Below are 20,339 nucleotides of genomic sequence, written 5' to 3'. Positions count from 1 at the left end.
CCCAGACACTGGGGGCCCCCTGGATGTGGGGCGCCCACAGCGACTGCAGGCACAGAAAAATATCCCAGCCACGCGGTCAGATGCCCACGGTGCCCGCCAAGGAGTCCCGCACGGTGTGGGCAGGGCTGGGCCACAGCTAGCGCCCAGCAGCTCTGCCCCTGGCTCCACACCCTGCTCCAGGCCTCAAGGCCCAGAAGAGGTGCCACCTGGCTACAGCGAACGGGCAGTGGTGAGGGGCAGGTCTGGCCGAGGAGCAGGTCGACAATTCAGATGAGGTGCTTCCCTTGCCTGTTCACCCTGCTGCCCAGACTTTCTGGGGGTGTGGCGTTTGCAAGGGTCTGGCTTGCTGGCTAACGGCCTCCGCCAGAGCCAAGGCCTGTGCCTGGCATTGCACACATCCTGGCTCAGGGGTGGCCCCCACAGAACCGCTCTTTGGGCCACGGGGCTGGAGGCCCCACAGCTCAGACCACAGCGCTGGAGCCGGTGTGCTAGGCCCGGGGTTGCTTGGGCCGCGTCCACCGGGCCGTTCACATTTCCACCCGGTCTGCACAGTCAGGCCAGGCCTCCTGACACACAGCCTTCGCTGGAGTGGACGCGTTAGTTCTGCGGTGGGGCAGCCCCGCGGTGGGGCGGGGCAAGCTGACTCTGTCCCTCGTGTGTCCCCAGCCGGACACAGGAAGGGTGGGGAGGCGGCCAGGCTGACAGTCACTGCAGCTCCGGTGGCCCCAGGGCGTCAGCTTCCCCTGCTCAGCCTGTGGCCCCAGACAGCTGTTTGGAGCCCTGAAGAGCCACCGGGGAGGCAGGAACGGCCCCAGGAGCTGAAACGGCTCCACCCCGCCTCCCCAGGCTCCTGCCCCAGGACCCAGGGCCCCAAACCCCGAGAGGCAAGGGCGAGGTGCCTGCATAGGCCAGTGGCACCAGGGGCCTGGCTCTGAGCCAACCCGGCGTCACCCGTGTGGCAGCTGGGCCCTCCCCAACAGGGCTGGGGGCCGGGGCCAACCCAGGTGAGAGGCCACTCAGGGGAGGCAGGGAGGCTGCTGCAGAGTTGCTGTCTGAAGGTGGAGGGCCCCAGTCAAGTGTAGGAAGAGCCAGAACTTGGAGCTGAAGACTGAGGTTGCAAACACAGAGTGCTCACGCAGAGTACCCAAGCGTTCCTCATGCTCCGCCCCCCCAAAGGCGGCGCAGTTCACGGCCCATCTGATGTCCCCAGGAAGCCCTGCCCCGACTGTCCCCATCCCTCCTGCAGCCCAGAGACGAGGGTGCCAGGGGCGCAAGGTGGGGCCCACTTACCTGCAGGGCTCGAGGCTCCGCGAGGCCAGGCCCGAGCTGGCGCTCTTCCTCTCCTTGGCCTGCAGGTTCCTGGGCAGCTGGACACCCACGGTGCAGCTAACCCGCAGCAGCAGCGCCGCAAACAGCTGGGGGTAGAGCTCCAGCACCGCCGGCCCAGACGCCGGGGTAGACGCGACCTCGTACAGTGCACAGGTGGCCTGGGGACGGTGCCACCTCAGCCTCAGCCCTCCCCGCCCCGGGCCAGGTCTAATGAGGCTGTCCACAGCGAAGGCTGGACCCTGCACCCCAGGACCCAAACTAGCCTGAAGCCCCACTTCCTTAGCAGGTACCCCGTGTCCCCAGAGGTCTTGGGCCCTCGGGGGCAGGAGGCAGGCCCAGGGCAGGGTGGCTGCGGCGGGGACGGGCTCCCAGCATCTGCTCTCGGTGCTTTAGCAGGAGGAGGAGGAAACTCTCACAGCTGCTTTACTGTGGAAATGTTGCCAAGCTGGGTTTATTTTTTTTCCCGCAGGGTGAAACAGAGTGCGCTCCCTTGGGGACCGACACCTGCGGGGCCTTTATGAGCTTCTCCAAGCTCGCCTGCTCCGGTGTCCCAGTCAGCCGCCAGATGCCTGCGGGGTGCCACCCAGCCCCCGCCCCCCCAGCGGCCCCTTACCAGCCTCCTGGACCAGCAGGGAGGAGGGGGAAGGGGGAGGAGGGGGAAGAGGGAGGGGAAGGGGAAGAGGGAGGGGAAGGGGGAGGGGAAGGGGGAGGGGGGAGGGGGAGGGGGGAGGGGAGGCGATGGGGAGGGGGGAGGGGCCAGGAGTGCCGCCCCAGAGCTCTCTCACCGCAAGGGGCAGCAGGGTGGCCACGCGGTCGGGCGCGCTGCTCAGCAGGAAGGCCCGGCTCTCCTTGAACGGTACGTCCCCGCTCATCTTCTCCAGGAGCAGCCCCAGGACCTGTGTGGTGAGGCCGGGCTCCACGGCCAGCGCCCTCCACAGGGTGCAGGTATGGCTGGAGCGGGGCAGGAGGACGGTCACCCCGAGGCCACTGCCGGCCCATCGTACCCACCAGCCTCAGCTCCAGCCAGGCCACGAGCGGCACCCTGATCTCAGACCCGAACTCACCCCTTCCTCTGACCCAGTGGCCTGCGATCAGGCGGCCCAGGCTGGTGCAGGGCAGGGAGAGGAGGCGCCCCCGGGGGCTGCCCGAAGCAGACACCGGGCTTCCTTGGAGGGGGCAACGCCGCCCCAGGCCTCGGGGGCACCTACACGTCACTCTTCCCGCAATGAACAGCATGTGGCCAAGGAAGGCAGGCGTGTGATTGAGGTCAGGCGGAGGCTGCAGGAGGCCCGGGCAGCCTGCAGACCGCCCCCCCCCCCCCGGGTGCTCAGACACACGGGGAGGCGGCTGTGTGTTACACATTCACAGAGAGAAGTGACAGACTCCAGATATCTAACCGGACCCGGAAATTCTAAAAATAGAGCACATCTGGAAGCCAACCAACAGCCCTTTAGAAATGAGACACAGGGACTTCCCTGGCGGTCCAGTGGTCAAGACTGCGCTCCCAATGCAGGGGGCCCGGGTTCGATCCCTGGTCGGGGGACTAGATCCCACATGCTACGCGGTGTAGCCAAAAAGACAAAAAAAAAAAAAAGAATTGAGACACCTAACCAGCCTGGATACAGCAGGAGAGAGAAATAATGAACTGGAAGATAAATGGATGGAGTTACCCAGAACCTAGCAGAGAACAATCACAGCGGAAATTCAGTACCGGACATGTAGGGGGTGGGACGAAAAGGTCTGGCAGACATTCGAGAGAGTGTCTGAAGAGGAGGGCTGAAAACCGGTCAGAGCTGATGACAGACACCAACTCACAGGCTCAGGAAGCCTGGCAGCTGCCTGGCGGAACAAGGGATGGACACCCACGCCCCCCCACCCCCCAAAGGTGCAGAGCGCCATAGACAAGGGGCGCCTGCTGCATGTCCCTCACGACCTCGGCACCACCTGGACTCACAGGAGCCAGAAGAGGACACGTCCTCTTACCCAGAAAGCACGCGCCCAGATCGAGTGCCAAACTCTGGCCAACAAACTCCGAGAAGGACGACCGAGTGAATGCATGTTCAGACGCACAGAAGTGGGGCTTGTCGGCCCCAGGAGCTACTCGGGGCTCTGGAGGGTGCACTCCAGTGGGAGGGCGCCAGGGCCCTTCGCCGCCTGGTCTCTGCACACCAGGCAGCTCTGCTGTGACGCGGTGACGGCAGCCACGGGCACGGACGAGGAAACGAAGGTGTGCTCGCTCCTGGAACGCCACCACGGACACGGACGTTCCAGCCGCATGTGAGCTTCGGGACGTGAAATATAATTCTTCTGACTTTCCCCCAACCGTTTGTAAGTGTAAAAGCCCATCGGTGGTGGGCAGATTCGGCCCTGGCTGCACTGTGCCCGCCCCGCCCTGGCGAGCCCACTCCCATGAACACACAAAGCACTGGCACAGCAGGCAAGGAGGGACAGCAGCACCCTGCACCCCGAGGACAGCAACAGAAGCAGGAGAAAGTCCAGAGGACTCCACTGACACCACGTTCGAGATCGGCAAAACACACCTCCGGCAACAGCAGTGAGACAGCGGTGACCTTTCAGGGAGTTTCGACCGAGCGGGCACGGAGCCTAGTGGGGGCTAGACGCCTGCCCCGTCTCCCTCTAAGCGCGGCTGAGGCCCCCCAGGGCCTGCGGCAGTGTGCGTGCTCTTCTGCGTGAAGCTGCACCCATGAAAGGCAGGGACACAGAGCCGAGGGGCAGGTGCGTGGGCTGACACACTGCCTGCACAGAGCAGCTGCGACAATGACGGGCAGGGCAGGGGCCACCCCTGCAGAGGCCTGCACTGCCCAGGGACGCTGTGCCCACGCGGTCACTCTCAGGGCCACCGCTGGAGAACACAAGAGTGTGCAACTTGCAAACGAACTGAGTGGAAGATGAAATTGTAAAAAAGAGACCCTGTCAATCTAAAAAGGACAACGAAGAGGAAAAAAGACGAAGAGAAGACAAAAAATAAGACAGTGGGTTTAAGCCCAACTACGTCAGCAACCAAGAGCGTCTATTTACCCTGGAAAAGGAACACACCTAAACTGCGAGGGCAAAGAAAGGCTGACGGTGACGGGCCGGGAGAGGCGACAGCGGCAAACGCCGACAGACGTGAGCTGGGGAGAAGCCACACATGTTGGAACCGGGGGCCCAGAGCGGCGCCGGCATCTAAGTGAGACCAGAGCCAACAGCGCGAGCCCATGTCTTGACGGCAGGTAGCAGGTGCGTGCGGTCGCCAGGGCCATGGCCACGGGGGAGGGCTGTGCTGCCTCCCCACACGGGCCTCCAAGAGGCCACGGGTGTTGGCCTCCACCGGCGCCATAGACAGCAAAGAAAGGCAGGAGCGGTGGGCTCTGGGCTCTGGACACGCTGGGACCACAGCAACGGCCACCTAGAGGCCTCGGTGCAGGAGGGGAGGGGACGCCAGGGGCTGTGGTACACAGACAGGGCCGGGCACAGGCCCTGGCACAGAGAATTCCTGCCCTGAGAGCCCGAGGATGGCAACTAGAGGGTCACTGATGGGCGCTCGGGGGCTGGGGTGCAAGTGTGGGACGCGTCAGAGCTCCTGTACTTCGCCCCGCCCCTGGCAACCAGGAATCCCCACCTCCTGCCTCAAGGAGGGGGCCTGGCCCCGGGGCTCTGCTCACAGATGATGGTGGACGCCCTCCAGAGAACCAGCCCTGAGACCTGGCCAGCACAGCCCACGCGAGTGAGCCTGTCTCCACCCGGTCCAGGGCCGGGGTCTCCAGGCTCCCACGCAGAGGCCCTGGGGCCCGTGAACACCACACCAGGGTGGGAGTGACCCCGGAACGTGGAATCCAGGTGGCTGGAGCCCTGTCCGCCCCCGCAGGCTAGTGGGCGCCACGTACCTGTCAAAGGGCAGGGGGCTGCCCAGAAGGCTGGACACCACGGCGGCGTGGTGCCGGGCCGCCAGGACGTAAACGCTGTGCTGTGCAGCCTGCAGGACGTGCTCCCCGCGGGTCTCCTGCAGCTTGGAGCGCAGCACGCTCACGATCTCGGGCACCTGCGGGCGGGCAAGCAGCCACAGTTAGGCCTGCGGCGGGGACACGCCCACACCAAAGGCCAGTCCCCCGTGGCCAGGGTGCAGGGGCCCCGGGGAGGCTGGCTGGCCAAGGGGAGGGGAGGGACGTCCTGTGAGATCAGAGCTCCCTGCTGCCAGCACCCGGCACCCGATGGAGAGCAGGAGCCCAGAGCCCTCGGGGCCGAGGGAGCCAATCCCACATTCCGCACAGGAAGTGACGGGGACCCAGGAGGGGCCTGCTGGGAGGAGGCGCTGAGACACACCCAGGCGTGTGCAGGGCAGAGTGGGAGGGGAAGGCCACCGGGGTGACCCAGCCTGTCCCTGGAGGCAGGACACACACGGGCTGCGCTGCCCACACCACCTCCCGTGCCGCATGCTGGACCAGGGACAGCGACCTGCAGCCCTGTGCCCAGACTGAGGCCACGGCTGGGAGGGGGCTGGCAGCCTCAGGCCGGCTTCATGGGCTGCAGCCGCTGCAGAGGCCACGGGCGGGCAAGCAGGGCACGGTCGCCATCGTGGGCCCTGCGCCACGGGGGTGCCCCCCCCCACGGTCTGGCCTGCGCAGCTGGGAAGCACCCTGGTGCGAGGTGAAAGCTGATGACAGAGCACTGGACACGGTCCCCAGGACGGGCAGCCGGCAGTCCGTGGGCTCCGCCAACCCTGGACTCCTGGGCAGGGCTGGCTGAGGAAGCCACCCCGGGGGGCCTGGGCCGCAGGAGCAGCGGAAGGGACCGGTGCGGGGGCAGGTGCGGGGGCACGGGGCGTGGTCCTCGGCAGGGGAGGCGGTGCTGCGTGTCCAGTGCTGCCTGGGCCGGTTCAGAGCCCCCGCCTGGGCGTCAGCGAGAGGTACTGCCGTCGCCATTTCTCAGAGGACTTGTAAGCATAACAAGGCTGTTTTCTTTTTCCGACCTCGAGTCCAGAAGGTTGATAACCCAACTCACAGGCATCCGCACCTCCTTCTAAGGACCTGAGCCGCTTTGCTTTGCCCCCAGCCGCCTGCCCAGACCCTCGGCCGGCCCAGCTGCGTCTCCCTGACAAGACAGGCCGCCACACTAAAGAGCCTCCCCGTGTTCCCGCCTGGGGACCTGGGCGGGAAGGTGGTGCTTTAGTGGAGCAGCCTTCGCGGCCGCTGGGCCAGTGCCACCCGTTAGCCGTGGGCGCAGCGACATTCGCAGACAGATGCACTGGGGACTTCCAGTCCACGGCTGCCACTGAAACAGGCCGACCATCTCTGGGCCGAGGGGCGTGGCTCCTCTCCAGTCTCCTGGGCTCTTTCTTGGCCACAAGGGGCACTGGTCCCCCGAAGGTGTGCAGGCCTGGCGGACTCAGGCACTTGGGTGGTTCCTGCACAGACGCGGGTGAGAGCAGCCTTCCTGCAGAAGCCTGTCCCTGTCACCCCAGGTTCTCAAGTGCGTTGGAATGTAGTTGCCCGTAGATATGCTTCATGGTATGTCGAATCTCTTATGTATACGTTTTCTCCTTTCTCACTTTGCTTTCTTGGGTGTTGGTTCTCTTTCTGTGGCTTGTCTTGGCCGAGCTTTATTCCTAATTGTTTCACTGGGCTTATCTATCTGCTTCTCGAATGTCGTCTTTGCTGTTGCACATTCGTTTCCAGGCGCTCAGCGTGGCCGGCTCCAGGGCTGCACCGGCACCAGGTTCTCAGCTTCCCGGGACTGGTGAGCAGGGGCCGCACCCTAGGCCTGCAGGGCTGCTCCAGACTTAACTTCAGCAGCCCTGCTCCCGCGCCGCTCGGTGGCAAGCCCTGCGGGGGCCCGTTAACCTCCCCTCACACCTTGTCTAGGCTGTTTCCTCACAATAGCCTCACGGAGCTATGATCGCGCACCACACCCTTCAACCATCTCAAGTGTACAAGTCAGTGGTCTTTCGTATATTCACAGGGTCGTGCAGCCGTCAATTTTAGAATTTCTATCACCCAAAAAGAAACCTCACTTCCACGAGTCGTCACTCCCCAGTTCCCCCGCCCCACCCCTGGCAACCACGAATCCACTTTCCGTGTCTGGAAACGGAATCACACCCTATGGGGCCTTTTGTGACCAGTTTCTTTCACTCTGCCAAGTGTTTTCCAGGCCCCTCCATGCCGTGGCAGGAACCAGCCCATCCCTCCTCCCTGCTGCTGGGGAGTGTCTCACTGAACGGACAGACCCAGCTACTAACTGATGGGCGCCGGCGTCGCTGCCGTGGTTGGGCTGCCAGGCGTATGTCCATACGGGTTCCCGTGGGCACGGGCCCACCTCTCCCGGGTACACGCCTAGGAGTGGAACTGCCGGGTCGGGTGGTGCCTCTGTGTTTAATGCCTGCCAGGCGTCTCTGCAGCGGCGGCCTCACTTCCCATGCCCGCTGTTTATTAAGAGGAGTCTGTTCTTTCCCGGCATGCCCGTCCCGCCCTCCCCCTGACCGGCCTGGCTTGCTGGCGGAGGGGCTCAGCCCCGTCACGGGTCACCTGCTAGGACCACCTTTTCTGATTTAGTGTCAGAGAAACTCAAAGTCCAGCAGTGTCCAGGTGTCTCTAGGGGGTCCCCCTGCCAGGCTCTCAGGGTAGGAAAGAAAACGGTGGCCCGCCACGGCCCCCGTGGGTACTGATGCCAGTGGCCATGTCACATGAGACAGAGGTGGCACGTTGCAGACAGGCTGAAGGTGTAAGTCAGGAACACAGGACCCGGGGTGGGTGTGCTGAGTGTATCTGGGAGCCTGAGCCAGGAGGAGACAGCCCAGCAGCTCCCTGAGAGGCCAGGAGCAGGCTCGGTGTGCTGGGCCCAGGGAGAGGCACCTGGATTTATCAAGGACGGGTGGGACCCGAAACTATTAAGGAACTCCTAGAAGAAAACAGGGGGAAACCTTCAGGACATTAGGTTTGGCAATGATTTCTTGGATGTGATGCCCAAAGCACAGGCAACAAAAGCAAACACAGGCATGTGGAACTGTATCAAACTTTAAAACTTGTATGCATCAAAGGACACAGTCAAGAGTGTGAAAAGACAACCTATGGAATGGGAAAAATATCTGCAAATCATATATCCGATAACGGGTTAACATCCAGAATATATAAAGAACTCCTACAATTCAACAACAACAAAAACGTCAAATAACCTGATTTTAAAATGGGCAAAGGATGCAAACTTCTCCAAAGACATACAAATGGCCAACAAGCATATCCAAAGATGCTCAACAACACTAATTACATGGGAAATGCAAACCAAAACCAACGTGACATACCACCTCACACCCATCAGGGCGGCGACTATCAAAAAAACAGGAATTTAAAGGAAACCATGATTAGAGAAACAGAATACAAGTTAATATAGACACACTTGATATATAAAAATATTAAATAAAAGAATATTACCAGTATCAATAATTATAGAGGTCTGTTAATTTCCTCTTTTAGCTAATTAAAGTAATATGCCACATTGTACTTCTGAGGCTTAGGGGAAAAGGTCCATTCCTGAAGAACTTAAGTTATGTAAAATATATATATATATACATATATATATTGGGCTTCCCTGGTGGGGCAGTGGTTGGGGGTCCGCCTGCCGATGCAGTGGACGCGGGTTCGTGCCCCGGTCCAGGAGGATCCCACATGCCGCGGAGCGGCTGGGCCCATGAACCATGGCCGCTGGGCCTGCGCGTCTGGAGCCTGTGCTCTGCAGTGGGAGAGGCCACGACAGTGAGAGGCCCGCATACCGTGCAAAAAAAAAAAAAAAAAAAAAAAAAAAGAGATATATATATATAAAACATTTTTAAAAAGCAAGTATTAACAAGTACTGGTGAGGATGTGGAGAAACTGGAACCCCTGTGTGCTGTTGGTGGAAATGTAAACTGGTACAGCCACTAAGGAAAACAGTATGGCAGTTTCTCAAAAAATTCAAAATAGAACTACTATATGATCCTGCAAATCCACTTCTGGGTATTTACCCAAAAGAAAACAGGATCTTGAAGAGATATGTATTACACCCATGTTCACAGCAGAATTATTCATAGTAGCCAAGAGGTGAAAGCAGCCCAAGTGTCCATCCACAGATGAACAAGCAAACAAAATGTGCCGTGCCGTGTGAATATACACACCAGGGCCACCAGTGGCCACTGCCTGCGGCCTGGTCTGTCCTCTCACCACCACACACACACACACACACACACACACACAGCCACCAGGGCACCTTTCTACCACTCCAATCTGACTTGGAAGCCCCACTGAATGCAAAACGAGATCCAAACCTTGGCCCACCAAACCCCGTCTGGGACTCCCAGCTGTGCCCTGCGCCGCCCTCCTCCTTGCCCAGCCCGCTTCCACTCCCAGGAGAGGTGCACCACGATGGCACATGTTCCCCTCCAGGCACCACACCACACACTGCCACCTTGGCACGCAGCCCCTCCGCCGGCAACTCCTGCTCCTCCCTCCCTCCCTCCCTCCCTGGGACGATATTTGTGATATAGCCATCCAATACAGGACCTGTATCCAGAATATACAAAGTACTTCTGCAAATCAATAAGAAAAGCACAGACAACCCAGATGGAAAATGGGCACGACTGGTGTCCTCACAGAAGAGGATGTCTGAATAGCCAGGAAATGTGCAAAAGTGTTCCACTTCATAAGCCACCAGAGAAATGCAAACAAAACTCGGCCATGAAGTCAGCCATTACACACCCACTAGAAAGGACAGAAACGGCGTTGGCAGGGGCGTGGCATGCGGGAGCTGCAGGCGGCGCTGGTGGGAGCTGAACGGCCTGGAGCCCATCGGACAGCCCCGGGGCAGCTGCATGGGGGCCTCTCCTGCAGGCCCCAGTCGCTCTCCTGGGTGTGTCTCCAACTAAACTGTACCCTCAGGTCCAAAGGACCCGCACTCTGGCAGCACTCTCGGTGCTGAGACTGGGAACTGCCCAGGCGCTCACGGAGGTGGGTGGGTGAGTGATGTGGCCCGCACAGCGGGAAGGAGCAATGCTGGGGCCAGGCCGGGAGACGCGCCATCTCACAGGCTACCGCCACGTGGGGCAGACACGAGGACCCCTCTACATAAGGTGCGCGCCGAGGCATGCTCTGTGCTGCAGGGCATCTGCTGGGGTATAAGGGACTCTGGAGTCGGTAGGACCTCTGCTCCTGCCTGTGTGAGCCCCCAAGGCCATGCACTTAGGACAAACCCCCTTTTCTGCTGCTATGCGTCACTTTAATGGGGAGCTTAACTCTCCCTCTAGGCACATAAGGACCCTACCTGCGAGGCCATCGGCTCTCCAGGATTCACAGACACGCGTTCTAGGAATCCCCTGACCCTTGGAGCCTACCTCAGACCTACACCTACGAGGACCTGGGCACGTCTATCACGGTGGCTGCCAATGCATGTCTGGGAACGATGTGGACAGCCACGTGAGCTCACGGCCAGAAGGACTCAGAGGTGATGGGCAGGGCAGCACCTTTGTGTCCCGGGCACCTCTGCTCTGGGCCAGACCCGCCGTGGAACCCTTTGTGCTGGCACCTGGGGACCCTCTGGACCTGCGTCTTCACCAGCAATGTGAGCAGGGAGCTCAGCCAGTGCTGGCTCGGTGCCAAGTGATAGCCCCTAGCACTGGCATTTCCCTCTCAATTGCCTTTCCTACCCTTAAGTTCTCAGCAGTTGCTTTCACTTAATTCTGTCTTCAAAAAGAGAAAGATTTGTCCAAATCTGGCCCACAGGGAAAAGGAGCAGAGCGCTGAGGGCCAAACCTCCACAGGGCAGGGGTTGGGGGTGAGGGAGTGGGGTGGGGCGCCCCGTTACCCAGCCCCGCCCACCCACACTCTTGGCCTGTCCCAGACAAGACCACGCCCACACCCGCCCCTGACGAGCCCCACCCCGGCCCTGGCCACGCCCCCACCCGGCCCCACGCCCCACCTTCTCCAGGAGCACGTTGCCCCGCTCCTTCAGCAGGCAGTTGATCATCACTGTCGCGGCTCGGGAGCAGTTCTTGTCGGGGTCTCCCAGGCTCTCAAACAGGGTTAGCAAGAGGCTGATGAGTTGATCTGGAGGGAGGCGCTTGCCAGTAATCTAGGAGGACAGTTGCGTCAGAAAGACTGAGAGCACAGGGTCAGCACACCTTCCAGGCGTTAACACCCCAGGGGCTCGAGTTTCTGGGGAAGGGCTGACAGCTTCCGCCTCTCAAATCCCTCCTCCAGCCTTTCCCGCCCTCTTACAAGCCCTGTAAGCCTTCGGGAGCTCCTGCCGGTGCAAGGGTGGGGTGGCCCATGCACGGGAGCCCCCCTCCCCAGCCGGAAGCCTGGCCAGGTCCAGGAGGCAGCCTCCAGGGCCTCCAGGCCCAGGCCCTGGAAGGGGGGTTCCTGGGCAGCTGCAGGGCCCAGGTCAGTGTGCCCTCCCTGAGGCTCCTCCTGACCAGTGGGGTGGGCTGGGAGTGGTCCTGGTGGTGCAGCCTCTCTAGAACTGTCTAGAATACAGAGTCAAGGGCAGATGGTGGCATGTTCCACCCTGGAAGGCTCGGCCACCAAGACTCTATGGACCTTCAGCTCCCCCTGCAGCCCCTGTCCTTCCCTCCACATGAAAGAGAGCAACCAGAAGTTAAAGCAGATAAACTTTGTACAAAGAAGAAATAAAAGTGGTTGAATATGCAAGAAGTCTGATCCCAAACATAAAGTTCTGCTCTGCCTGGACTCACCCAGGGCGGGGTCTTTGCTTCCCAGTGTCTGGGCCCGCCACCCCCGCGACAAAGGGCCCTGTTGACCCCCTTCCTTTCCTTCTTTGGCAGGAGAGAAAGCCTCCTGACCCCTGAGGGCCATTTCCAGTTACCACATGGAACAACAGCACCGCCCTGGCTTGGGGGCTCACGGGGTGGGCTAGGGGCAGCTTTCTCAACCCTTTGGAGCCGGAGCTGAGCTCCTGCCCACACCCTCCCCGCTGGGCCTCGGAGGGAGGGGGGGCCCCCGCAAGCACAGGAGGGGGCGGGAGGCGGTGTTGGACACCGAACTCTCTGAGTGAGACCGTCCGTGTGCCCGGCCCGGCACCCATGGAGCCCATGGGTGAGAGGAGCTGCCGCAGAGGCCCCCGGGGCCCTGACGGTGCGGCCCCTCCCTCCCTCGCAGAGGCCCTGGCAGGTACCTGGGCTATGCTGTGGCAGGTGTGGAAGAGGATGGCGGGGTCAGGGTGCAGCAGGCTGTCCTTGAGGGTGAGGAGCTGCTCAACCACATCGTCCCGGTAATCGCGGGAGAAGCCTGCAGAGGCGGGAGGGAGCGCAGGGCTGGGTGGAGGCCGCCCCCGGCCTCCGGAGGCCCAGACTCTGCTCCCTCACCGCACCCCCTGCACTTCTGCCCAGCCAGGGGCTCACCCTCGTAGCCCAGCTGGACGTAGAGCAGGGAGTAGACACAGCTCACAGCCTCCTGGCGGGTGGCAGGCCATAGGTCCGCGCACCGTGGGGAGAAGAGGCCGAGGAGGAGGCCCAGGTTGTGGAAGGGCACCAGGGCCTGGAGAGGCAGACGTGCGGGTGCTGTAGGGGCACGGGGGCAGATGGCCAGAGCTGGGGGGCTGGAGCTCAGGAGACGCTGCGGTGGGCAGGTGCCACCTGCACCCAGATATGGGCAGGGAGGGGTGTGACCAGAAGGGCAGCCCCTGTCCATCCCTTTGGCCAGCATGGCCCCTCGTCTAGCTCCTCCTCCTGCATGGCGACCGTCACCCCCCAAGTGCGGGGCCCTAAGAGGGGAGGAGGGCTGGGCGGGTAGGTGTGGGCACGCAGAGGGACGGTCAGGCTCTGCTGCCTCAGCAGACACGTGGGAAGCCCCGCCCCAGAAGGCAAAGCCCCCGTCAGGTAAGGTAATGGGGCTGCTGCATGAGATCCCTCTCCTCCTAACTGGGTCCTGGTCCCATCTTTCAGAGCCTTTTCTGCTCTCCTCAAATACTAAGCCTTCCCGACCCCGCTCCCAGCAAAAGGCCTTGCTTCCTACGCCCTGGACCTGGGGACATCAACTACCGCCGCCGCCAACACACAGCCCTCGGCCTTCCTGGCTCCAGCGCCCTGCCGTCAGCCCCCCACGCGAGAGGCCCCCCGAGGCAAGCACCCCGGCCTCCGCTGCCCTGAGGCTCCTTAAGGACGCGGAGGGCTCCCAGGCTGCTACTCCTCCCAAAAGCCACCAGAGGGGACTTCCGGAAGGCGGGAAGGCCGGGGGGCGCTGGGCAGAGGACCGCCAGCGGCTGTTCCTCTTAGTGAGGGCAGAGCTCCGTCTCACCACAAACAAACATGGACGCTGGTTGGACCAGGGTTACATGAAAAACAGGCCACAGGAGAACCTGGGTGGGAAAAGCCGTCTGAGCGAGCAAACAGACAAATGCTGCTGGAACACGACGAAAAATAAACACTGCCAACCAAATCGAGCATCGCGCTTAAGAATGTGACCGTAAAGGCTTGGGGCTGCCGCCAGCTTTCATCTTCCTGCTAACGGCAGCACGAACTAACACGCGTCCCTATCGGGGGAGAAAGGCCAAACTCGCGGCATTTGTCAACTATGATGACTGTATCTGAAGAGCACAGAGAATTAATCAAAAATTCATTAGAAATAACAACGGAATCTTATAAACGACTCAGTTCCTAAATACCCAATAATCCATAGGTTTCCTGCCTGCCAGCAATAAGCAAATTATTAAATACAGTGGGAGAAAAAGTTACGCTGACAACGGCAACAGAACCTGCGACCCAGAACCTGCTTCTGAGGGGCCCAGAGGGACCTGGATGGAAAGGCCCATTATTAAAAGATGTTACTGCTCAACACACAAAAATGTGGGGTGCACGCCCCCATAAAGCTGCGCGGGGAGCATGTGAGGACTGTGTCCAATCTACCCTAAAACCACCTGATTAATGGCCTTGAAAGAACTGTGAAACTGAAAACGTGAAAAGGAGCTGCTTACTCTTAGCAAATATTAAAATGCATAATAACCACGCGGTTCTTGGACCAAGAAGCTCCTTCCCACCCACTCCAACCGACGAATAATATTTGCCTTTTCCGCAGCATCTCGTGGGTTCAGGTCCCCCTGCCTTTGCCCAAACTGCTGCCTCTGCCACGAATGCCCTCCTTTCCTCCTGCCATGCCCAGCCCCCAACACCCTTTCCCTCCCCTCTGGGGAGCACATCACGTGTTAGTCGCGGCCCGTGCTCCGTTCCCAAGGACGAGGGGGCCCGTCACATCGACACCGAGCGGACAGCCCTGAGGACAATTCCTGGCCCTCATGCTCCTCCGTCCACGGCCCAGAAAGAGGACGGTGGCGATCACTGGGGTGCGGGATGAGCCCAGGCAGCAGCTGGGACGAGGGCAGAGCGTGCTGGCCCTCAGAGGCGCAAGGGCCCCAGGCAGTGGTCCCCAAGCCGATGGGCCAGGGCAAGGGAGTGGTCACGCAGGTTGCCACCGGGTACTCACGCTGACGTGCACGTGCTTCAGAAAGTACTGCAGCAGGCAGGCGCTCAGGCCAAGCGCCCGCGCCCGCTCATGGCCCCTCGGGGACTTGATCCATGGTCTCAGGTGCTGGGGAAGAGGGGGGCTTCATATAGGTGCCCTGCCTACAGCCACCCTTCTGGGTGTGGGGTCCAGGGTGCCAGGTCGGAGCAAGCCCCCTGTGCAGTGCACCCCGCCCCGTCACTCCGTCCTGCTGGCCTGGCTCACGGCCACGGCCACCCAGAGCAAGCCAGGCACACAGAGAGACAGAGTGTTCCTAGGAGTGGGTCGGTCCCGCCCTAGCCCACTGCAGTGCTGCAAAGGGCAGGAAGCCACGCCGCAGGCCACCGCAGGCCAGACTGCCATCGCGATGGCCCCAGAAGGTCAGGAGTGCATGTCTGGGGCACCTCAGGGTCTCTCCATCCTGGCACCATGTGATGGAGGGGGGGGGAGAACCAGCTCGGGGCCCCCATCTGGGTCGGGGACCGCACCCATCTGCATTCCTGCCCAGGCAGGAGGGGTACCCCCGCCGCTCACAGACACCCCCACCCCGCCTCCTTGCATAGCACACCACACTGTCCCCACGGCGCCCCCGCCCCGGGGAAGCGCACACCGACCGCACACCTCCACCATGACCTGCAGGCCCTGGGGGGTCATGTTTCGCTGAAGGAGGCTTGTCAGTAAGTCCTTGAGGGCCTGCACAGTATCCAGGTACAGGGGCTGGAACGAGAGAAGCGGCCGGTCCCGCCCTGACCCTGCCACCCACGCACGGGCACCCGTGTGGCCGGGGCCACGCTCATACCTCCTGGTGGCCGTCCACCCCCTCAGGCTCAGGCAGCACGGCCATAACGCCATGCAGGCAGCTGTGGATCAGGTCCGCCTGTGCCTGCCCCTCCAGCTCTGGCTCCAGGGAGCTGAGCCTCGAGTTAAGGGCCGGGCGCTCACGCAGAGGGCCCCCCCCGGCCGGGCCCCCCAGCCCCTAGAGGAAAGGATACGCCAGGTAAGTGCAGGCGAGCATAGCCTTCTTCCGCATGGGCGTCCTCAGGGAGTCCGGGGGCTCGGCCTTGATGAACTCCTGGGGGAGCAGCCGCGGGATGGCCCTTGGCCACAGCACCGGCTTGCCTCCCAGTCAGCCGCCGCCCCTCAACCCGCTGGGGCACTCAGGCCCCTCCCCAGGCCCCGCGGCCCTCACCGTCATCTGCGCTACCAGCTCCGGCTTCCTCAAGAGCTGGAAGGAGCTGCCGTGGGAGCTGCTGCGGATGGCCTGGCTGGCCATGCACACGCTCTGCGCGAGGCACAGCCTCAGGGCCAGGTCCTGCGGGGAGGCGGGGCTGCAGGGAGGCACCGAGGCCGGACGCTCCCTCTAGGCCCACAGGGCTGAGCCAGGACGCGGGCTGTGCCCACAACAGCGAGACCAGACCACCGGCCCGCTCTTCCCGCCAAAGCCAGAAACGCTCCCCTCCACTCCGGGGCTCTTGGCCAGCCCCCCACGTGGGCCATGGGGGGTCTGTGAGGGAGCCCTGGGCCCTCGGCTGTCTGCTCGGCCTGGGCCTGGGGGGTTCCGGGTCACGGCCCCGGGCGGACGCCGCAGGCAGACGCGCACTCCATCCACCAGTGGGGTGGCTGGAGGTGCTCCCAAGGTGGAGCGGAAGCCTGCTGCCCAAGAAGAGCCCCGGCAGAGGGGGGCTGCCCCCCACTCAGTCAGAGCGAGCACTCTCGGCACAGCCCCACCGCCCGGCCGACTGCAGGAGACCCGGGGCGGAGGCTCTGCTCTTTAAGGGGAGACCCAGCCGCTCCAGAGGGGGCTTCCAGGTTAGCGCCGGAGAGTCCAGAGGGAAACATGTTAGTGAGGCCAGAGGCCACTGTCACTGGCTGCAGAACTCACCCCTCCCCGGAGCTGGCCAAGAGGGCAGCCGGGGGCGTCAGGAAGCCGAGCCAGGAGAGGGGCTACGGCCGAGGCCCCGCGCCCAGCCTGCGAGCCCTCACCTCCCCCTCCTTCCCACCCACCGTCCGGGGCCTGGGCCAGAGAAGGAGCTCCTGGGCCCCCCTTCTGCTCCGAGGCAGTGGGGACAGGCCCCGGAGGGATGTCCCGAATGCTCTGCCCTTGGACTGGGACCAGGAAGCCCCAGTGAGCACCCCTGGCTGCCGCCCTGGAAGCTCAAGGCCCAGCCCGGAGGAGAGAGGAAAGCAGAGCCCGCGCTCCACTCCTGCACACTGTACCTTGGTCTCTACCTTTATCCCCAGAACCTGAACGACAGAGGTGACATGAGTTAGCACGTGAGGCCCCAGTGGCGGCACCCCGCCCTCTCTCCCTCCCTGCGACACGGCCGGGCACCCACCTTGGTGCTGAAGCACTGGGACATGTTCCGGAAGATGTCCGACTCCACCCTGGCCAGCAGCAGCTCGCGGGGGGCCCGCGCCGCCACGTGCCCGTAACACAGGATCAGCGCGCTCTTCACCTTCTCCACCTCCTTCTCACTCCGATCCTGAGAGGCCGGAAGAACGAGCAGGGCTCTGGGCCACAATCACAGCCCCGCAGCGGCCGAACACTCCAACCCCACGTGCGCGGGAAGAAGGGCACAGCTGGTCGGGAGGAAGGTGCCACCCAAGCCAGCGAGCCCCAAGGTCGGGAACGGCAGGACAGGATAGGACTGGGCGGGCTCAGGCCTGCTGGGGACCAAGGGGCGGAGGGAGAGGACGCGGAAGGGGACCGAGGCGGGAGGGGCAGGCAGGAGGAAGAGCTGGGGGGCGGAGAGCAACGGAAGGGCCAGAGGTGGGGTCCCTGCCTTCGTTTGGTGGCTGCCCAGGAGCCCCCCTCCGTCCTCAGGGCCTGTTCACACTACACAGCCCTGAGACTCTGTCACTGGCTGACCCAGGCACAGGGAGACTGAAAACCTAGGGACAAGGGCTGGGGTGGAGGCCCACAGAGGGGGTCCAGCCCCCAATGGGGCTTCAGCAAGCACGCAACCTCCACTGGCCACCAGGGGGCAGAGGACGCACAGATAGGCGGTGGGACAGGAAGGTGGCCGCCCCCATCCCTGCTGCCCAGAGCCCCTCTCATTGCCCCAGTCACCAGCTGGGAGGGAGCCCTCATCCGCCAGCCCCGCCCACGACCGGAGGCCAGCTCCCTGACCCACCCCCAACGTGCGAGGCACCAAAGCCCAGGAAGCGCCAAGACCAACCCTCCACCCCACAGAACCTCAAAATGCAGGTTACCACGGCTAAGGCAAAATCACAGGCCAGGCCCACCCCAGACCTCCCCCTTCAGCTGTCGGCCTGACCTTTTCGTACCTTAAAAATGTTGAAAATGCCGGCGGATTTTCTGAACACATCTGACTTTACAAAGTCCTCCAGCTGGGCCAGGGTGTCATCCAGGTGGGAGCTGGCACAGATCCCAAAGCAACAGGCAAGGCCCTGGGGAGGTACACAGGTGCACTCACACCTGGGCGAGGTCGAGGGCGGAGAGGGGTACACGTGCATGCCCACACCGTCCGGCGCATCCGTGAGTACCACACACACACACACACACACACACACACACACACACACACACAGGTACCCACACACGCGTGCGCGCGCACACACACACACACACGCACAGGTACACACACACAGGTACACACACGCACACACACAGAGACACAGGTACACACACACACACGCACACACACAGACACACACTGGCCACATGTCTGAGAGGACAGAGAGTGACCGCTGCCAGCGAGCCTGCGGGCTCCCTGTGGGGCGGGGCGGCCACCTCTCGCTCGCTCTCCTCCTGGAATCTGGCGGCTCCCAGCAGCTCCTGCAGGTGCTTCCTCACCACCTCCTTACTTGAAGCAGCACCCAGGGTGGCTCCTATGCATTTATACAGGAAGTTCTGCAATGAAGCCAGAGAACAGGGTTGAGCCTGGCTCCCGAGTAGAGGGCCGCCCAGCACTACCACAGCGCTGCCCCCACCACACGGGTCGCTGCAAGGACCAGGTGAGTTTGGGGAGGTGTCTGAGGAGTAGGAGGTAGGTGCGGAGCCCCTGCAGCTCCCAGCCATCAGCCACTACGAGGAGGCTCCCAGGCCTTCCCGTCCAGCCTCTGCCAGCACCGCAGGGGCCACCAGAGACAGGCTCAGGGAGCAAGCGACTCAGAACCAAGGAACAGGAAAGGAGGACCACGCCCACGACACCCCTGGCAGCCTATCCTCCCACACCTCCGCCTAGCAGGGGGTCCCCCGCCCCTGCACCTTCTCCAGGGGCGTCCCGTCGTAGCTGGGTAGCTGCCTGCACATCTCCAGGCTCAGCTGGCAAATCCACGCATTGTCAGACACAACAGCCAGAGTGTCCTGAAGGAACTGCGGGCAGGAGCTCTGCCAATGAGGGGCCGGAGCTCGGCCTTTCACTGGGCTGCCTGGGGAGGGGCCCAATGCCCGGGGTTGCCACAGGCAGGGACCTCAGGGCCCTGTGCCACGGCTCTGAATGGTTATAGATCACTTTCGAGCCCAGACAAAACAAATGCTGGGTGGTCGGGCATGCAGCACACAGGGGCACAGACAGCTCTGAGCCAAGCAGGGGAGAGGAGAGAAGGCTCCCGTGGCCAGAGCAGCTCGAAGGCCCTGTAATCTGACTCCGTCACAGCAGGGTGACAGTCTGCGAGGTCAGCAGGCAGTGCTCACCCCCAGAGACACCCGCCCGCCCCTGTGCCCCTCCCGCAGCCACACCGTTAGGTCAAGGCAGACATCGCAGCCCTGGGAAGGCACAGTTGCCCCAGCGTCGGCTGCCCCAAGCTCTCCCCGCCCGGGCCAGAAAAGGCCCCCGGGTCCAAGACAGGCTGCGCTCTCGCCTCCTCCCCCTTCTCTCACCGTCAGCAGCTTCTCCTCCCATTCCTTCCGCGACAGGGTTTCCTCCGTATGTCCTGAAACGACCCGTCATCCACTCAGCCCAGCAGACAGACCCGCGCCCGCAGGGAGGAGAGCAGTGCTCACGAGCGCCGCCCCCCGCCCGGCCCCATCGACTCCAGCGCAGAGGGCGAACGGGCCGCGCCCACAGCCAGCGTGCTCCCAGGTGACAAGCAGCAGGGAGCATCTTCGCAGCCCCATTGGCCAGGCCCTCTCCTGATCCACAGCAGAGGCCATCCCTTCCAACCTTCAAAACCCTGGTCCCCACTGGCCAGGCTTGGTGCCGACCGGCTATAAAAACGGGATCAGAGGAGGGGCGGCGCCGCCCACCTCTGGGCCTCACCGTCCAGGTGCTCCAGCAGCAGGGGGATGGCGGTCGCCCACCGCTGACCCAGCATAGGATGGATGTCCCGGTGAAGGACGCCCAGGAGGCGCAGCGAGGCCGCCCCGCGACCGTCCCCCACGTAGGGGCTGGAAGACACGGCCTGGAGGAGCCAGAAGTGGGTTCTCCACCGGCACCCAGGGCCACAGCGCCCCAACGCCCCACACGAGGCCGAGCACGGCCACCCAGGTGGGGCAAGAAGCCCCCAAACCCCTGCCTGGAGCACCTGACGGTCCCCATTGCGAGACAGCATCCTTCTCACAGCAGTGAC

At 62.7% G+C, this 20,339-nt stretch overlaps 1 protein-coding gene across 25 annotated transcripts in view; it reads right to left on the bottom strand.

The window, feature by feature from the left end:
• Positions 1-20,339, bottom strand: part of MROH1 (maestro heat like repeat family member 1) — a 67,495-nt gene that overhangs the window by 4,364 nt on the left and 42,792 nt on the right. For 13 of the 25 annotated variants that reach the window (XM_067017630.1, XM_067017638.1, XM_067017637.1 and 10 more), the window contains 18 exons: positions 20,030-20,171; positions 19,651-19,703; positions 19,036-19,143; positions 18,559-18,678; positions 18,093-18,215; positions 17,141-17,287; positions 17,022-17,048; positions 15,994-16,116; positions 15,797-15,876; positions 15,604-15,715; positions 15,426-15,521; positions 14,787-14,891; positions 12,710-12,845; positions 12,484-12,596; positions 11,269-11,421; positions 5,217-5,371; positions 2,115-2,280; positions 1,291-1,487 (listed from right to left, as the gene is read on the bottom strand). In XM_067017630.1, coding sequence (XP_066873731.1) covers positions 1,291-1,487; positions 2,115-2,280; positions 5,217-5,371; positions 11,269-11,421; positions 12,484-12,596; positions 12,710-12,845; positions 14,787-14,891; positions 15,426-15,521; positions 15,604-15,715; positions 15,797-15,876; positions 15,994-16,116; positions 17,022-17,048; positions 17,141-17,287; positions 18,093-18,215; positions 18,559-18,678; positions 19,036-19,143; positions 19,651-19,703; positions 20,030-20,171 — 2,156 coding nt within the window. Of the gene's footprint in view, positions 1-1,290; positions 1,488-2,114; positions 2,281-5,216; positions 5,372-11,268; positions 11,422-12,483; positions 12,597-12,709; positions 12,869-14,786; positions 14,892-15,425; positions 15,522-15,603; positions 15,716-15,796; positions 15,877-15,993; positions 16,117-17,021; positions 17,049-17,140; positions 17,288-18,092; positions 18,216-18,558; positions 18,679-19,035; positions 19,144-19,650; positions 19,704-20,016; positions 20,172-20,339 lie in introns of those variants that run through there. The other 12 variants (XM_067017648.1, XM_067017644.1, XM_059043201.2 and 9 more) reach the window with 5 other exon arrangements.

This window comes from Kogia breviceps, chromosome 17 (genome assembly GCF_026419965.1).
Source record: "Kogia breviceps isolate mKogBre1 chromosome 17, mKogBre1 haplotype 1, whole genome shotgun sequence".
NCBI lineage: Eukaryota > Metazoa > Chordata > Mammalia > Artiodactyla > Physeteridae > Kogia > Kogia breviceps.
The sequence above is the reverse complement of the archived record's forward strand: the minus strand, read 5'-3'. Positions and strand labels throughout refer to the sequence as shown.